At 45.2% G+C, this 19,784-nt stretch overlaps 1 protein-coding gene across 1 annotated transcript in view; it reads left to right on the top strand.

The window, feature by feature from the left end:
• Positions 1 to 19,348, top strand: part of kirrel3l (kirre like nephrin family adhesion molecule 3, like) — a 37,846-nt gene extending 18,498 nt beyond the window's left edge. The window contains exons 2-15 of the mRNA XM_070835024.1: positions 7,353 to 7,508; positions 8,147 to 8,296; positions 10,259 to 10,416; positions 11,867 to 12,017; positions 12,253 to 12,358; positions 12,691 to 12,839; positions 12,974 to 13,101; positions 14,295 to 14,421; positions 14,572 to 14,672; positions 15,379 to 15,577; positions 16,365 to 16,484; positions 16,683 to 16,792; positions 16,945 to 17,034; positions 17,150 to 19,348. Of these exons, the coding sequence (XP_070691125.1) occupies positions 7,353 to 7,508; positions 8,147 to 8,296; positions 10,259 to 10,416; positions 11,867 to 12,017; positions 12,253 to 12,358; positions 12,691 to 12,839; positions 12,974 to 13,101; positions 14,295 to 14,421; positions 14,572 to 14,672; positions 15,379 to 15,577; positions 16,365 to 16,484; positions 16,683 to 16,792; positions 16,945 to 17,034; positions 17,150 to 17,641 (2,237 nt within the window). The 3' untranslated portion in view covers positions 17,642 to 19,348. The remainder of the gene's footprint in view (positions 1 to 7,352; positions 7,509 to 8,146; positions 8,297 to 10,258; positions 10,417 to 11,866; positions 12,018 to 12,252; positions 12,359 to 12,690; positions 12,840 to 12,973; positions 13,102 to 14,294; positions 14,422 to 14,571; positions 14,673 to 15,378; positions 15,578 to 16,364; positions 16,485 to 16,682; positions 16,793 to 16,944; positions 17,035 to 17,149) is intronic.
• The last annotated feature ends 436 nt before the right edge of the window (positions 19,349 to 19,784 follow it).

The raw sequence follows: 19,784 nt of genomic DNA, 5'->3' as shown, positions 1-19,784 counted from the left end.
CTAATCAAGAAGCTTCCACACAGACTCTTATCAGTCTTAGTGCTTGATCGGTAGGGTTTCCCCCAGTCTCACCACTCGTTTTAATTCACAGTGATTCTGAAACGCCCAAGCCGAATTGTCCCCTTAGTAATCCATTGCCCCGACAGAGCTGCTCGTTGACCTGGATCAGGTGTTGGGATCCCCAATCAGTAGTGACTGATCAATGCCAAACACCTCATTCAGTTAAAACATCATCCAAGCAGGGAGTACAGCAACAGAGGAGAGAGTTACTCTGTAGTTCTTTAATGTTCTGCACACACAATTCCCTCTGTGGTTTGTCCGCAGGGGTTATGTGGATCATTTTTTTGTAGGGGTTGTACCCTGCTGTTGTCCTTGCTGCCATATCTGACAGCTTTGTGTGACATGGTGAAAAAGTTGTATACGTGCTTTCACAGAGTCTGTGATTGCCCGAGTGAGGACCCAAACAAGAAGCTTCTACACAGATTCTATTAATCTGTGCGCTTGTTTGCTGGGGGTTCTCCCAGTCTTATCACTCGTTTTAATTCACAGTGACTCCAAAACACCTTAGTTTATGTGTCCCATTATTCAGTTGCAATATCATTCAGGCAGGAAACTGCCCACATTGTCATGGAAAATAACAAACTTGTCCCTGTGTCCTTGTTTGTTTATTATTTTCATTTTATTTACTTATTTGTTTATTTTTATTTTTTATTTATTTTTTAAATTTTATTTTATTTTTTTAAAAAACCATCACTCTCATCAGTGGCATCACTCTCAACAGTGGCATCACTCTCATCAGTGGCATCACTCTCAACAGTGGCATCACTCTCATCAGTGGCATCACTCTCAACAGTGGCATCACTCTCAACAGTGGCATCACTCTCAACAGTGGCATCGCGGCATCACTCTCATCAGTGGCATCGCTCCTTAGCGGCATCGCCCTTGCGGCATCGGTTAGCTACCCGGAAAATATATACAATAGTGTACAGTATGGAGGAAAGCAAAATGTCCTGCCCTAAAATTTGGAAGACAACTCTCAGTGGTTATTTACCCAGTGAGTTCTGTCCCTTATCAGGCCAAATTAGCTGTCCTTGGACACTTATTTTCTTTTCCCTCAACTGTGACTATGTGGTTCTGTACTTTACATGTGACTACAACATTTCAATGTGGTTTAGTTATACTATACTATTTTGGTTTACGTTTTAGCGAATGTAGGAACAACATTATTCAGACAACTTTGATTTGAGTATGGCCAATGTGCAGAAATTCTATCTCAAAAAGGTTTTCTGCTTACCCTTACTCAGGCGCGCCTTGAAGTTGTCTGAAAAAGTTTTCCTCCACTCACTCCGGGGTTCCTCAACGGGACACGTCTCGGAGTTTGCCAATCCGGGTCACGGCACCAATTGTTAGATTCCCCCGGTTCTTTTATTGACAGTCCGAGGATTTCAGCCGGAGAGTTCTGCAGTTCCCAATAGCAGTTTTATTCAAGTCACAGAAGTCACAGGTAAAGTACATACAGCGCTGGGCTCGGAGTGACAGAGGCCTCATGGACCTCTGGCAGTGAGCCCCGACTCTTTCATGCATATGCTTTTTAAAGGGTTGGCTGGACCGAGTACTATACATGACTGTCTCTAACTGGCCATTTCGGTGTGTGCGTCACAGATAGTGCATCCCTGGTGTGGTCATATAATATTCAAACACTTGTGGATGTTGTTTGCGTAGGCGTGTATCTCTAATCATAACTTTAGAATATGATTAGCACAACAAAATTATTACAATCAAGGTCCGTCTGGTACATTCTGTCTATCTTCTTAACAAAACGATACAGGAGAAGCCACGTCTGTGGAGGTCAGATTGACATATTCTGTTCACTCTCATGAGGAGAGAGTAACTTTATTTGAGAAGGCCTGAAACATTCTATGGTCATATTAAATTCTAATTCAACAATGCGATCAGCCTCACTGCTGTCCTGATGTGTGCAATGCCCTATTCCAGCAGAGAAAAAGCTCCTGGTGACAGCCTTGGAGACAGACTGATTACAGCGTTCCATCAATCCCCTCTCAGGCCCGCTTCTTTGCAATTGGAAGCTGACAGGAGCCCACTTTTTCCATTTTTACCTTTCCTCAGTTTTTCCGGTCTTTCTAACATGTAGTGGCTCTTTTTTTTCTGTTGTTCCCGCTACCCTGCTTTCTTGAGTGTTGTGTTGACAAGCTGACACAAACCCCTGTGATTTTCACACCAGGGATGCAGAGTGCGAGAGGAAGGGACAGGGGATACAGGATAGGGGAGAGGAAGAGATGGAAAGAGAAAGTGCAAGAGAGAGGCTGGCAAGAGATGACAGCTGACACGGAGTCTGGAAAAGAGGAGTGATGGCAGAAAGAGCCATGGAGAAAGCAAATCAACAATTAGTAACACCTTATATAACTCTCAAAGAGGGCCTGCTAGGCATTGATTTCAGGGATCATGGCTCACTGACTGTAGACGTATGAGTGATAAACAGAGGAACGAGAGCATGGATGGAGGCTGGATTGTAGAGGGATACAGCAATAGAAGAGAATGCCCTGGGTGGGGGTATCAGCAGAGCAGCAGCAGGGGGCTGGGTGGATGAGCGGGTCCACTTTCTAAAAAGGGTCTAGGTCTGAGCCAAGATTTTCACAATGGAATAAAGGCTGAAAGGGGAGGCTAGGAGGATTAAACTCCAGCAAAACAGCTCTTAAAAAGCTGTTAGACTGCAATTTAGGCACAAAAACGCAGAATGGGAGAATAGATAGTGAGAGTGGGTGGGTGGGAGTGCAGCTGGAATGCAACGTGGGAGAGGAGGATTGAAGAGAGGCCGGCATGCATTAAGGTGTGAGAGAGGCCATCTGCAAAGGCACAAGCTGAAGCTGTTTGCAACAGTCCAAGTCAAAGAAAAACACAGTGTTGCTCACACATGCAGTGCATGTGTTGGGTTCCATCCTGCCACGAGTTGGTGGGTGGTATCTGTTGTTAGCCCCCTTCAAGCCCTCAGAAGTTCTGTAGGAGTCATGGTAATGAGCTTAGTAGCCAGATCAAACATGAGATGGGTGCAGGGTCCCCTTTGGGACATACTCTTTGGTTCAACTACCTCAGCACTACTGTCTGTTTGTACACATACACACATACTGTAAGCTCACACACACACAGGAAGGAGAAGACAAAAGAGCCTGACTCAAAACAAAGGGATAATAATTCCATACAGAGAGAAATGGAGCTTGCATTTTCCAGCCCGATTTAGAAGCCTTATCTAGACAAGGCACAATGGATGGCATTTGGGGAAAGGGGTTGTTTATTCCAAGCTTGACACTTTTTTGCCAATTGCCTTGTTTTGTGCTGCGTTTTTTTTTTTTTTTTTGTCTGCTTTTCTCCTCATTTTCTACTCTCTGGCTCTTATTGAGGAAAACTCACACCAGCTAGGCGAAGGATGCTGCCTCCACCACTGGGGCAAAAATGCGAGCAGATATCAGGCGCTATTTTTTAACATTTTGAATTATTACTGCATGGACCAAATTGTCCAGTCAAGTTGAGAGCACTTATATTTATAGACCCCACAGGACTGGATGTTGTACTCTTTGCACTGGATGGGAATGAGGACATGGAATAAAATCAAGACTAAAATAGGGACTCTCTGCAAGGGACTCTCTCGGAGCCTCTTAGAGTGAATGAACATATGCAGTTGAGTGTCATTGTAAAAACACAGGGAAATGGACAAAGTGCATTGCCTGAGCTGTTTCAAACAAGAGAGTCAGATGTTATTTTATGCTGTATTTGAAGGACTGACTTTTTCAATGCTGGGTTAAATTGCTTTACGGCCTGCTGCTCTCAGATTACCTAAATGGTGTAGCAGATTATGACTGTGGTGGCTTGGTAGTAAATGCACTGTACTGTGTGTGTTAGACCAACATTTCATCTAAAGGTCAGCTGCAGTGCCATTATCTTTCTCAGTCTTTAGCATCATGGCCGACGCTTACACACACACACACAGGCACACCCACACACCCACACACACACACACCCACACACACACACACCCACACACACAGCGACTGGTTCAATCTAATTCTATAAAGGCAGATGTCCAGTGGTGGACGGATCATTGCTGACATCTGTCCATCTCTTCCTGATCCGTCCTGATGTGAACGTATCCCTATCAGTTCAGATCAAGGAGAGAGAGTGCAGCCAGTGCCAGGGTCGACACAAAGCTCTTTAATAGGTTGTGTCCAAGTCGGAGAGGCTGTTTTGCACTTAACTCTGACCATGTGACATATACAGCAAAGTCACTGTGTCAAAGTAACTGCTAAATGTGCCCTCCGGTGCCTGACAAGTTGCTTTCCCTATTAACACTGCCCCACCCTCCACACTCATTCACACATTCAGATGCATACGCGCACACACAGACATAAACATACGTGGCACATTTTTAGACAGGCAAACACACACACACACACACACACTGAGCTCACACAGTCAGGGAAGAAATGCACACACACATAAACTTAGCCCCATGTGCATCCAGTGGCGTGAAATGATATTCCATTTTGAGAAATCCGGATTAAAATGTATCAGGCCAAATGTGTTTTGACCTTGTTACTGGGGCATGGAAAAGCATACACACACACACACACACACACACACACACACACACACACACACAAGGTAAGAAATAGAGTAAATGATGCATTTTTAGCATGCACACTTGTAAATCTAAATTTTAACTGCCTTTAAAGTAACATCAAGCACACCACGTGGTAAAACTAATCTACAGTGTACATATTTACCTGCGTAACATTCAAGACGACATGCTAAATAAAACAACATCTACTGCAGAATGTTGGGATTTCAAGGGGATTCACGTCTTTCTTTTCGAAAGTGATTCAATTGCAGCCAATAGACAAGCTTCTCATTTTGAGTCTGGTGAAAACGCTGAAAGCTATGGTGTGGTACTTGTGTACATGCATGTGTGTACATGACACTGAAGCACAGAACAAGCCTCTTTACACCCACAGCTCCCTACTTCTTCTGACTGCCTCTCCTCCACTGTTTCTTTGGTTCTGTTCCTCCCTCTCTCCCCATCAGAAATGTATTCATGTAATTAAGCTGCTAATACACCGTCAAAGAATTGTCTAATTCAGCAAGGAGGAATTAAAGGAATCTGGCATGAGTCATTAGCCAGTCGAGATGTTCTGTTGAGCATTTTCAATAAGGGATCTGGAGAGCAATGAATCACTCATATGGTATGAAGACATTCGCTACAGCACATACTCTGTACTCTATATTTGTTTGCCTGCAATTGTATGTGTGTACGCGTGTGGCGTAATTGCCATATGTGAGCATGAGAAATTGTATGTGGGTGAGGTAAAGAGAAACAATTCAGTGCGTGTAATCCACCTGAACAATCAACCAATACAGTGAATTATTACCCATTGTAAACATTTAGATACTCTGGGCAAGATACTTAATTGCAATCAATGTTTGTACTGTTGCAAGTACAAAGAGGAGGGGCATATGAAAACGCTCAATAGCTCATAAAGGCAGAATGCTAGGGACAGGCAGGCAGACTGTAAAAACTGCATTTTTGAAGGTATGATGGGAAAATGCCAGCCTTCGCTAAACGCCTAATAGCCTGAGCCAGAAGATGTTTCACTTCTCATTGACGCTCTCAAATTGGCCTCTTTTGATCCACGGTGCGTGACACACATACAGCCTACCTGTTTGCATCCACAGCTCAATAAGCTTTTCAAACACTTGAGCGCACATGCATTGTTCTCTGATCTTTTTTCTGTTCAGCTGTCTATTAACATCTCCTCTGGCCCAGATGGAGAGTGTGAAAACGGGTTTTGAGACAACGGTCTGAGCCACGGAGGACTCACGTTCCTGATGAACTCACTGCTGGGCGGCTTTAATTGTGCTGTTAGGTGACAGAGGCAGGGGGGTGCAAAGGGAGGTGGGAGGCAAGGGGCAGGGTTCAGTCCACGGTGCACCCCGAGATGAAGTGGATAATTGAGTGCGGAATAAACACTGCCAACAACCTCGGAAGCCCCCCTTTCAAAAAGAAAGAAAAACTAGAAAATGGAGAGTGGAGTGAGAGAGGGGGGGGGGGAAGAGAAGGGGAAAGAGAAAAGGGGTGAGAGAGAGAGAGAAAATCCCAGCTACCCTCTGGGGGGAAAAGCTGCTATTGAAAAGCTATTAAACTTGCATTTAGCAGGATTGATTGGAAATGAAGAGGCCTATTAAAAGAGAGGGACAAGGGGACAATAGCGCGTCTCTGGCCGCCGTATGTTGCCCTCCTTTCAGCGGCTTTCTTTGCTGGAAGGGGGGGCAACGCTGTCTGTTTAAGCGCTCCCACCAAGAGAAGCAGTTCAGGGGGGGCTTAGCACTGCCTGAATAGAACCCTCTTTATCTTCCTCTGTCCCCCTTCCCTTCCATTCTCCACTGAGCAACAAAGAAAGAGAGAAGAAGAATGAAGGAAGCTTTTTTTCAAGTCCTCTTCCCGACTCACACAGACACCCTACTTAGATAACCAACCGCCTTTCTCCCTCTACTCCTACCTTCCCCTACAGATTAGTTACCTCTGGAGTCTTGCCATCTTCCCCTGCCAGTAGGGTTTGTAATACGAAATCTTTAGCATAGTGGCACAAACAGTTGGAATCGTGGATCCACATTCACGCTCTGTTTCTGTATGCGTGTGAAGGCAGGCCAGCCAATCCAGAGAGACTGTGTGCCATACTTAAACACAGCAGCGGAACAGCGGCAGGTGTCTCTGCTGACTTTCAGCAAGCTCAAACGGATGGGTCCCCGGGGAACTTTAATGGAGTTTTGATTGTTTAACATCCATTTTTACAAAAAGCACACTGAAAGAGTGGCAGATTTTTCTCCCCAGAAGTGTGTTTGCTTCATGTCAGCGAGCATATAACCATATGGTCTTGGGAAAGAGTTAAATAAGTTATGAGGCGCAGCTGACTCTTCCTCTCAGAAGCCACATTTATAGGGGAAAAAAATATTTTCACATGTCAGCCTTGTCCATTCTCTCAGCAAGTGCCATGAAAACAAAAGAGTGAGCAGACCACTTCATGGCAGCCGGCTTTCTTTCAGTCTTAACTTTTTCACACCCCTTACAGTGCAGGTTTCACTTTTCTCATGCTACATCTCTGCTGGCACTGCAGAAACATACTCACCATTACATTATCTGAAATGCCATTAACAGTATTCTGTGTACCTATGCGTTTTATAGCTATTTTGTGAATTTTTCAGAGTGAATTACCTATCCACAGCCATGAAAATGTGAATTTCAAGAGATCTTATATTCACATCATGTTTTCTCTCTTTTCTCTCAGCAGCCACCCAAGCAGCCTACTTCTCCCAGCAGCCCCAGGACCAGGTGGTTGTATCCGGTCAGTCAGTGACTCTACCTTGCGTCATTGTGGGTTATCGGGGAATGGTACAATGGACCAAAGATGGCCTGGCACTGGGTGGAGAGAGAGACCTGCCAGGTAAAATCACTGACCTCTAATTTCTGTCTGTCTGTCTCCTTCTTTCATTTCTCCACCGCTGTCTGCATGTTCATTGCTGTCTCTGTCTCTGTCTGTCTTGCCACAATCAATGCCAGGTCTCATTAGAGACCAAGTCTCTCCCTGTCTAACATTGGAGTTTTACGCAAAATTAATGTTTAGAGACCAATGTACTGCAGAGAGGTTAGCTACTGCTGCACACCAAACTTTAATTTGTTGCTTAGCATTTTAACGGTCTTGTAGGAAGGTAGATAATCAATTGGCTTTTGTCACGCACTGACATTTAAATGTGTGGCAGACTAGAGAGAAGGTGGAGAGGTTTTCTCTTGACCTTAGCCACCCCATCTTTATTGTGTCTGTGCTTAAAGGACAGACTCCTCATGCAGCAGCCCTCTCACGTGTTGCATTTCCAGCCTCATGCTGCTCTGCGAACACAACGGCTCAATTCCTGGCCCAGTGAGGTGCTGCTCGCTTTCATTTGTGTCTTACAGAGCCTTGCCACGTTTCTCTCCGCTTTGTTCAAGGCACAAGTCTGTTCATTTTATAGTCCTTTTATTATGTGTTTGTTGTTGGTTGAATTGTTTGTCTCTGACTCTATTCTCTGTGCTGGCTTCACGCAGGCTGGACGCGCTATTCCTTAATGGGCGACCCGCTATCAGGCGAGCACAGCTTGCTGATCAATTCGGCAGAGTTGGCGGATGACGCGGTGTATGAGTGTCAGGCTACACAGGCGGCACTGCGCTCACACCGTGCCAAGCTCACTGTACTAGGTAAGATACACAGCTCATGCATGATCCTCACAGCCAGCCCTCGTGCCAAGGCCTGCAGGCTGGCAGCGCTTGGGAACAATCAAGGGAGTGTCTTCATCACAAAACACATGTAGACACATATATAAATAACACATATAGAATACACAAGAAAATCACATACAAAACCCAACTTATCATAGACGAATGAGAAATATATCAAAACACTCTTCAAGTGAATTGAAATTCATAAAACAATCTCCTATCACCACTCAAAGATAACTCCATTGTAAATGTAGCTTCCTGGTTAAAAAATCATGTCCTGGCAGTATAATTCAAACTAAGAAATGCTCAGCCAAGAGATTCAGCAAGAGAAGGAGGAAACTCCTTTGCTCTCAGTGGCGGTAATCAAGACTGTGGACATCTAGGATAATGTGATTGCTGCAGTCACAAATGACTTGCGTAGTCGCTTGCAAGTCAGGGTCTGCACAGTTAGCACATTTTACAGTGAGCCACAACATTTCAACCACAAGGCGGTTTTTATATTAACATGATGTGAGTGATCTACTTCTTCACACAGACATTCAGAGGTGGAGGGAGGGGGGTTGGGGGTTGGTGAGGAGGAGGAGGGCCAGGTCCTGTGGGAATTGGAATCAGCAAAGCACTGCTGGCATCTGGTGGCATGCAAAGGAACATCACTCATTAATTAGTCCTGTCAATTGTCCCTATACTTGCCCACAATCTAGTATTATACAAAGCAATGGGGAAACACAGAGGGAACAATTAGACGGGCATAAGGCTGAATCTTATGCCAAAGCATAATGCAAAGCTTTCACCACAGAGCCTGTTGTCCTTGAATCTATCTGTTGCCATTAAGGTTTGTATTTTGTGTTCATTGAAGTAAAACGGCTGGTGTCACAAATACAGCTACCATGGAAAGGCAAGCAGATTGAGATCACAAGCGGTATGTAGGATCATTTCAAGTAAATGAATAGATTCAGAGAGCTCACCTTTCTGTGTCTCGTAGTGTCACTGCCAAAGCTGCACAGAGCAGCACAAAGCAGTGTGGTCAAAACATGCCCACACACAGCCGTAAAGATGCCCACGTGGAGGCAGCGAAGGAAGTTAATAAAACTGCTTTTCTACATTAAATGCACTCTGACCAGGCAGTTCATGAGCATCATATGCATTTAATAAACATCAGGTGCATCACTTAGGAACCTGTGTTTTATGTTTATGTGTGGACATCAGGAGTGTTCAAGAGAGAATGGGGCTTTTTCTATGCATGTGTATGTGTGTGCACATGCCTGTATATGTGTGAGTGTGTAAACCAATGTGGCCAGATGAGACCAAAGCAATCCTGCACAGTCAAAGGAGTCAACGGCGGGAGTGCAGTCAGGGGAATCGGCATGGAAATTAAAATCACCTAGCACTCGGATTCCATTAGTGTCCGTGCCGCGGCAGCGGAAGGACCTCTGACAATTCAGATACACACAGTGAAATTGGTTCGGTGGAGGGAGCGAGAAAGGCCAGCACAAACCCCATGTTTACGCCTTCTCTTATTGGTTGGGGAGATAGACGCCTTCATCAGGGGTGGCACGCTTGGCTTGCCAGTGGTGCGTGCGAAACCATGCAAATAAATGAACAAATAAGCAATTCAGTTGAAACATCACTCTGCAACAGTAAGAGCAAATAGAGTAATAATGCTAGTCCCAAGAAAGGAAATAAATAAGGTTGAGTGTGTGTTTTTTTTCTAAATGACAACTGTACTTGGTCTTTTCTCCTGCCTGAAACTATACCTTGTTAAACAGACACATGGCCATAAGATGATGTTGTTTGGCTTTTTTCGCTGTTGCGATATATATTGATGCTGAGCTAAGAGCAACAGCAAGCTCAATATCAGTAGGACTTCTTTGTGGCTCTGTGCTCGCCTCAAGCTGTAATGAGTTTTTTTGTTTTGAGTGGTATGTTTGCTCTGCTTTACAGTTCCTCCTTCAGACCCTATGGTGGAGGGCGGCCCAGTTGTACGTCTTAAGGCCCACACAGCACACAACCTTACCTGTAGGGCCTCAGGAGCCAAACCTGCTGCTGAGATCACCTGGTACAGAGATGGAGAGGTCATGGAGTCTGCAATTTATTCCAAGGTAGAGTGAGAACATATCTTTGCCTAACATTATCATTCAATCAGTGACACCCACACAGCATTACAAAATGTAACGGCAGGCAGAAATAAATGCAAAGCTATTCAAAACAGACATATTTTCTCTTAGGTTATAACGCTCCTGCTCTTTTTCTTCCATTTCTCTTTTTATTTTCCTATGTGGTCTCACAGTTTTCTTTCTATTGCCACCCTTCTCTCGCACGATTTGTTCGCTCACTCTCTGCAGTCCCCCTCCCATTTTCACTCATGCCTGACCCCCCACCCACCACTCCCCTCCCACCCCACTTCTTCCTCCTCTGCCTCCCCCCTCACTCACTAACCCCCCTCCACCCCCCTTGCTCGCTAATGCAGCGACACTACAGCATAACTGGAGCATGCCAAAGCTCAGACAGGCATGAGTGTTTCATACAGTAGAGTTTCGGCAGAGAAGAAATCACCCACAACAATGCAGAAACACAATGGGGATGCGCCGGAGCGTAAGCCAGCCACGGCTGGGAAAGTGTCACATTTTTCATGCTCTCTGACCACGCTAAACGACGCTAAACGCCACATTTGAGGAGGCGAGAGCCTGCAGTGAGAAGGGAGGGAAGAGGATTGGAGGGAGGAGGGAGGAGGGGGGGAGGGGGGAGAGGAGAGGAATGGAGGGAATATGGGGGAAAAGAACACAGAGTTATCTAGTGAGATAGCTTTGTGAAAAACAGAGAATTTTCAACATTAAAAAGTGAGACTGGGGGAAGAGAAAGCTTTGTCCGAGTGAGGGGTGGTGACAGGGAGTGATGTGATTTGATCTAGCATAAAATGCTTTTTGTGTCTGGCTGAGGAAGTGAAAGCCTGCGTCCATTGATTTGGCTGTCCAGGGAAAAAGCTCGACTTGCCCTTGCTCTTTTCCAAAGATGTGTGACACTTCTTTCTCACTGTCAGCCACCCAAAAAAACAGACACACAGGCACCTTGGCCATCACAGGTTTTCTTTTTTCATGTGTGTGTGTATGAGGAAGAGGGGGAGAAAGTGAAAGAGCAGTGAGCCATATCCTCAGAATCTACACCTTTCCTCACTTAGGCGTATTGATTTCTGTGAGCAGTAAATAGATTTAAAAGATGATGACAAACAAGGAGCGCTGACGGGGAACACTCTCAGAAATGTGGGAACAGCACAATATCCCCTGCTGCATCATAAAATATATGATTTAACTGCCATGCCAAAGAACAGGATGGCAATTTTAATGCCTCGCAAGAAAAAATAAGACCTGCAGTGTCATAGAGATATTCCTAAGTGGTGTGATCACAAATGGCAAGTGACTTGCTTGTGCCACATTGAGCTGATGTTCAGTTCTCCTTTATTGGAGTCTCATTTTAAAAGTATAGTTTGTAAACTGTTGCTCAGACCTCTTGCTGCATCTAACAGTTACTCTGCTTTGCTGTGCAACTCCACAGGTGCTGATGGAGGATGGAAAGAGGGAGGCGGCTGTCAGTATGCTTCCAATCGTCCCTGAGGATAGTGACTCTGGACGCACCTACACCTGCAGGGTTCTTAACCCAGCTGCTCCTGCTGGACGACAGACATCGGTCACTATTAATGTCCAGCGTGAGTGTCCCAACATCAGCTTTCCTCCAAAATATCACACTGTAGCAGAGTGGATGCTTTGTACAGTTGGCTAAAAAGCATTATTAATTCAATTCTGTAATTCAGTTAGATAATATAATTGTGTTGCACTGCTAAAAAGTCCATTGTACCAATAAGTTAAGTTAAATTGTAATAAATCCAATGAAGTCTCATCATACACTCATATCAGTAACATGAGGGTTTTTCCTTCTCACAGACCCTCCTTCAGTGACTTTATCAGTCCAGCCCCAGACTGTGACTGAGGGAGCCAAGGTCCTCTTCATCTGCTCTGCTTCGGCCAATCCTGAAATCACTGGATACAGGTATGCATCCATCTCAGTTGTTCACTCTGATCCTCCCACCATGCGAACACATCCAGAAGCCTTAAGATAACAACACAGTACAATCAAACAACTATTTCAAGACATTACATGCTGCCAACATGGCAACCAGAGTAAAGGTATCTTCCAAAAACGAGCCATACAAGCATGCAAGTGGTCAGTGAAATCTTAGGGCTAAGCTTGCAGCTTGATTGGCAGTGTTTGATTGTGATTGGCACAAGCCATGAATCTGCTAATGGCCACTTTGATACGCATGGCTAAGTACCTTCCCTGAGCTAATGCGACTGTATAATGTGATTATTCATCTGTCCCAGGTGGTCAAAAGGAGGAGATCCCATCTCTGAGGCAAATGGGGACAGCCTCGAGGTGACAGTGGACTACTCCTACTTCACAGATCCTGTCTCCTGTGAAGTGTCCAACTCTGTGGGCAGCACCAATGTCAGCACCCTGGTCGATGTCCAATGTGAGTTTAACTTTAGGCAAGCACTCTATACGCTGTAGCTAAATTGTGTGTTTTGAGATTTTCTTGAGGTATGTGTTATTTTAAAAGCAGTCTCTTATTGATTGTAACTGGCTGTCTGTGTTGCTTCACCCTAGTTGGCCCCAGACTGCTGTCGGAGCCTAAGCCAGTGACGGTGGATATAGGGATGGATGCAGCCTTTACTTGTGCATGGACTGGAAACCCTCCCCTGACCCTGGCCTGGACTAAGCACGGCTCCAGCGTGGTAAGGCAACAAACATTAGTCACCACCTTATCTTGGTGGACTGGTGAAACTTCAACACCATCCCTCAACAGCATACCTCCAGAGTGAAACATTCACACATGGCCTTGAGGCACGAATCCCTCACACTTTCCCCCCACACATTCTTTTTCATGCTGAATCTTCAACACCTCCTCTCTCCATGCTCCCTGAGGGCTAAAGCCTCTGGCAGAAAACTGTCTGTCCACTGACAAATTCATACAGCATCATCAGGGCACATGACATACTGCCATAACTCAATCAATCGATCAGTCAATCAGTCAGCCAACAGAATTACAACATGTGCTGTAACTTTTAGAACAATATCTCTGCCTTTTAGACATTAAAAAGCCCTGATTGCTCTTGAGTATCCATTTCCTCAAAGTCAATTTCATAGGTGGAACAAATGGGACATTTCCACCTTCACTTTACATCATCCTGGTCTTTCAGCGCACACACCATCAGTACCAACATCCCATAGGAGCTTCTCCCCTGGTAACTAATATAATTTCTGAGGTGATGCTGAAGAAAACACCCCCAGTAAAGAATTCTGCAGGACGGCATAAACGATGCTGTCATCTCAAAGAGTGAACACTTTCAGCGCCTCTGAGGGAAAAGCGCAGGCATTTTTCTAATCCACCCACTGCCACTGTCCCTCACACAGCCACGAGCCATGAGTAATGGATTAATTGGGTTACTCCATAAGTGTGTTGAAATAAAAAATTGGAGAGAGTGGGAAGTGGGGGCGGTGGGTGTAGAGAGGGAAGGAGGGAAGGAGGAGGATGGAGTGGGGGTAAATGGATTAATCACAGCATGATGGAATGACAGGATCAATGAGCTAAGGAGTGAGTGAGTGTAGCAGCTCTAAAGGCTAGGGCCCACTCACACCATAGTATGCTCCCTTCTGTCCCCACTGTTTAATTACAACAATCTCCTCAGCAGCACGGTCACTCAGCGGTGGCTGGAGTGCTTAATGCTGTGATTAAAGCTCTTCACAATGAAATTAAACTCAAACCACCAGCATTTGTTACAATGGTCAGCCCACCTCTGTGCTGCCTCCACAATGAGTGGGCCCCTGATAAAGGTCCCAGTCGCCTTTGTCTGCCTTCTCTCCCCGCCGCCGTCTCCCCTTTTCTCGCTCTCACGCTTCTCACTTGTCTCTCTGGATTTCTCACTAGGTGCTCAGTAATGGTAACACCTTGCAGCTGAAGGCTGTAACCCAGGAGGATGCTGGAACATACACCTGCAAGGCCATCGTCCCCCGGATTGGAGTTGCAGAAAGAGATGTCACTCTGACTGTAAATGGTGAGCGGCTTCTTTTCAGGATTGCTTGTTATGTTCGAGCCGAACTGTTAAATAAGTAGCATTAAAATTGATATCTGACAAACTGAAACTGGCCAATATTTCTAAATCTTCTATGCTCTTCTCTTTGTCTTTCTTTCTTTCTCACACCAGGCCCGCCTATCATCACAGCGGAAGCAACGCAGCATGCTGTCAAGCACTCCAAGGGCAAGCTGGAGTGCCGGGTGGGAAGCAGCCCACCACCTGATAAGATTGTAAGTGAGCCTCTTATTTGTGTTATGCATCATTCACTTGTATTTAGGAGCTTACATACTCCATGTTCCTCTTTGCCACACCCACACAAGATGGATCACTCAGTGTAGCTTTACCCCTGACCTCACCTTCACACCTTTACACCAACACATCTCCAACTCACACGCTAACAAATACATACACAACATATTCACAACTATAATTGCACCGACATTGACTGGAGAGAGAGTGGAGTTGGGGGAGCTGTGGGAGACTGGCTTCCTGCAGGTTTCAGCCAAACCACATTCAATTAGCGGCCCAAGAGGCATCACTCAGCTGACCCTGTTGAACTGCTGAAAGTACGCTGGGCTGAGAGAGGATAATTAGGGTGTGAGGAGTGAGAGACAGGTGCCCTGCTGGCCTTGTGCTAGAGACGGCAGAGAGGAGCCTCATTTCATAGTGCAGCTACCTAACCCTCCTTAGGCCTCACCTGCAGGGCAGACGTGGGAGGCAGCTTAAACATGAGCCTGTGAGCTGTGTCAGCCACAGAGCACCTTAGAGGTCAGCAGAGAGAAAGCAGAACAGAGAGAGAAGCTGGCGTTAAGTCAGCTGCAGGTTGGGATCTAAGCATAAACAGCCGTGCAGGCCTCTGATTTGCTCACCAGTGAGAAATTCCTCCTAGAGAAATGGCTCACTCCCTATTGTCTCTTCTCTTGCTTCCCTCCTCAGGTGTGGACCTTTGGAGACATGAGCCTGTCGTCTGGTTCCTCCGGTCGTTACTCAGTGCAGACGGTAACCAGCGACCATGGAGTCCTGTCCTCTCTGGTGCTGTCAGAGACTCTGACACAGGATTTCCAACTGCGCTACAACTGCACTGCCTGGAACCGCTTCGGCACCGACACTGCCTTGGTCACACTGAAGGAGCAAGGTACACACTGCAGACGTTATAGTGATACTCTTAATCCGTGCCGTGAAGAGGGCTAGATTAGGTGAAAGCAGTGCTCCTGTCTTGTGCTTATCTTAATTATACTCCTCTAATCGATATGATTTAATCAGCAGATGGTTCCTTTAATGAATATGTTTGCCCCATAACATAGATATTGATTGGGGACAAAAGTCAATTAGAGGAAGCCACATGTGTTTGTGGTTGGACTCATATTCTCTATCACTGTCTTACAGCCAAGCTCAGCATCTCAGGCTGCAGCCCCTTTAGTCATCTTAGAAGTAGGCAGTAGTGCTACTACACTGATGCTTGCGGAAGTTTTTGTTGCAGGAGACACCAAAAATAAGGTCCTCACCAGTAATTTACATCATCGTAGCAGAGTGGGGTCTCCAGAGAAATGGGCGGCGGTATCTCCTGGAATCTCTAATTAGATTACTGTCTGTTGCTTCATTGCATGTCAGGCCTTGTTACCCTTCTTTCAGAGAGATTAGAGACAATAGCCAGGCTGTGGGTTGCTGGATCGCCCTCATGAGCATACGCTAGCTGTGAACAGGCCAGGGCTTACTGCAGAAGAATTTATATAGGCACTGACATTTCTGGGATTAGCAAGACAAATGAATGGATCTCTTTCTTTCTTTGGCTCTGATCTGCACATTCTTGACACAGACACTTACGCTCTACTATCTCTCATTTCATCTCTCCCCCTCTCTTGACAACCATCTACCCCCACCCCCTATGCTACACTTTTCTTCTGTTACTGTACGTGATACAGAAGCCCTGCCTATGTTGATAATTGTTGGTGGAGCAGTAGGTGGAGGCTGTGTCCTGCTCATCTGCGTCATCACTCTGGTCTCCCTCTGCTGCAGGCACACAGGCAAAGGTGAGCTCAATGGTTAGTATGGGCAAGAGGGTCAACAGCCAATTCTTCAGATCAAACACTTCTTTTTCATTTGTGAGCTGAAAATTGAACTTTTTGTTCAATTTTTGTGCCCTCACACTCTGTGTTTAAATAGATTTTTCAATGTGCATTTTGATGCACAAGTCTGCCTGGTAATGTCAAGTAAAGCTCCTCTTTTTTCAATCGCCATAGGTAAAAGATGCACCCGCCTCTCCAAGAGTGACATCAGAGTTCAGATTGTTCACAGCGATCACAATGCTACACGTGGTAATGACGACGAGGAGGATGTCAAAGAGCCCATGGTAAATTTCTTTGTTGATGGTCTCTGTGTGCCAGATATCTCTATTGTGATGGTTAAGGGAAATTCTCACTGTAATGCAACACTCATACTTCTTATTCAAGTGAGGTCTTGTTCATCCTGGTAATTCTTCAAAAACACTTGGTCTCCCCTCAGGCTCCGAACAGCAGTGAGTCTCCTGGGACATCGCGCACAGAACACAGTGACCTCCTAGAAGAGGAGGAGGATGAGAGATCGGACATCAAGGTAAAGCTGAAAATAGTTACTTGAAGAAACACTCCCAAAATTTTCATCCATTATGCATAACACTGTACTATGTAAAGGTCATGTTTCATTTTTTTTTTCTCTATCTTTTTAATAGGACCCCACCAATGGCTACTACAATGTCCGAGGCCATGAAGACCGCCATATCCGCAGCAGTGGCTTCTCTGAATATGTGCCCAACTCTCGGCCAGTCTACACTCCATCACAGCTGCCCTCCCCCAGCCCTATATATGGTCAGCATGGCACCCAGCCTCGTATCTATGACTTCTCCCAACGATATGCAACCACCACAGCAGGCAGAACCGCATACGAACAACAGCAAGCTGCCCAGCAGCAGCCCGCCCAGCCAGCCAGCATTTATCCCACTGATCCCGTCTACAGCGGCTCTGCTTACCTACCTGCTACATATGGCCGCGCCTTCACCAGTTACGTCAAACCCGCTTCCTATGAGAAGGTGGATGCATACGACCAATCAGATCAGGCCAGCAAGGTGTCCAGCTCGTCCCGCTTCTCTTATGCCTCCTCACAAGTGTCCTCCCAGCAGTCTGACTATGGACGGCCCTCACAGCGTATGCAGACGCATGTCTGATTGGACAAAAAAAATTGGAAAAAGAGTGCAGGAGCAGTGAGTAGATAACCATTGTCACCTCCACATACATGTGTGGCTGGACTAACATGAACAGAGACTTTCTTTACTGAAGACATGTTTGGACAGTATAAGGAGGGAGTCGTGTGATTTAGGTTATGGGATAACCAACCTTTATTTGTTGTGATGGTTGGCGGGATCTACAATAATGCTAACTGTAGAGCTCCTGAGCTGAATAATTCAGCAGATTGTGATGTTCAAGTCAAACTTATGATTACAGTGTGATACCTCACCAGGTTATCTCTACATGATGACCACCCAAACCTGTGGAGATATTCTGTCAGTGCAAGGGCCTGCTAGAAAATAAATCAAATGCATCTCCTGAATTTGGGTGGCCAAAATGACTGGGGTAGCTGTTTACCTGCCTTCCGGAGTTTACTTTGTGTCAACACTAAATGTCAAACATGATCTATAAAATACTTTCAAAGAAAATATGACAAGCTAAGACATTTGAGGAAAAAAACAGATATGAACAACCTATTGTTGACTGTCATTGACTGTGTTTTGTTGGCATGCGAAAGGAATTTTAAGCACATTTGTGTCTCTATCATCAACAAAAGACTGAGCTATCCACAGAGACAGGCATAAACTACTCTGCACAACAGGCTAGCTCTACTGACCAACAAGTGCTACAGGCACTGTACTGTATGGAGAGTCTAATCAGCGGTGGAATACTTCTGGCCTGAGCTGTATTCCTGGAGCCTCTTCTGATCATAACCCTTACATGTTGGATGGCAGTGTTGTTTACTGGTGGATAGACGAAGGAGATATGAAGAGAATGTGTATTTTAGCCTTCATTGTATTGGAGGACTGTATGTTAACTGTGTGTTGTACCAAGATGGACAAGATAAGGCCATGAAAACCCAAAGACGGGGATAATTTTAAAGGGGGAAAGCAGGGGCTGAGGCTGATTACTACTGTCCTACCCCCGGTACTGTTTTCAGCTGTGTTCTCTGATTGTAAAATGAAGAGTAGGATTTTACCAGAACAATCAAAAGTGGTGGTTTGGAAAATGGTGGCAATCTTGAACTTGAAATAAACTTGAATGCATCGTCAACTTCAGCGGGCTCAGGTGGGGAATGACGTGTAAGGCAGTCTTAATGTGGACCACACACTCAAGTTTTACAACTCAATCAAATTGTCTCAATATGTTTACAAGAAACAGTACTACCCTGAAACACTAAGTATCTGTACAAATGGTTGAGCTCATACTTTCTCTTTGTTGCATGCAAATGATGTGTCTAGTGAAACTCTTCAGCGTTTATATTCATGTCCATTTCATGTTTGAGACATTGGTTTCTGCACCTGGCCCAGTTGCATTCCTATTTCTGGATGTTTCGGTATTGACGCCTGTACTGCCATTTGTCTAAAAAGCTGTTACCAGGCAGCCTGATGAGAGAACAAATGTCACTTAAAGTGAGGAGGCAAACATCATCGCTTGTCTTTATTTTTATATTTTATATAAGCCTTAATGTACAGCGTGTAAGCTGCTCTATTGTAAATATCTTTATATACATATGTATCTATCTCGGTTGATCTATTTGGGTCCACAGATTTTCTTCATTTAAGTTGTTCATCAATCATTGAATGCAGTTATTATGCTTTTTTGGAACACAACTAATTGCCATTTGTTTGTTCATTCTTTTAATAATGTATTAAGAACTTTATTTGCTAAAAATGAGCTATCGTTGCTTGTACCTTTGTACACATATTTATATTTAAATAAAACCATTTCCGATAAAGAACTGGCTGGTGTGAATCCTGAGAGTTTATCAGCCTGGTGCGTAGCTTCATTGGGCATGGGGAACAGCCACAAACAAAGCTTCCCATGTAGCAACAATGATGAATACATAAATTAGCAGCACTGTCTATGTTGATTTTCCTATTCCCCCAGTGGTACACTGCCTTTAATGAAGACAGATGAGACAGTAGAACCCCCCACTGTATGTGTATCCACCTCCCGACGTCAACATGCCCATCTCGTAGGGTAATAGGATAGAGCTGTGACAGAGGTAGGTATTATTTGACAATATGAGCTCGTCTTGTCACCTCTGTTCCCCAGGTAGGCATGCTGCTCACGACGGGG

Source organism: Pempheris klunzingeri, chromosome 8 (genome assembly GCF_042242105.1).
Source record: "Pempheris klunzingeri isolate RE-2024b chromosome 8, fPemKlu1.hap1, whole genome shotgun sequence".
Classification (NCBI taxonomy): domain Eukaryota; kingdom Metazoa; phylum Chordata; class Actinopteri; order Acropomatiformes; family Pempheridae; genus Pempheris; species Pempheris klunzingeri.
The sequence above is the reverse complement of the archived record's forward strand: the minus strand, read 5'-3'. Positions and strand labels throughout refer to the sequence as shown.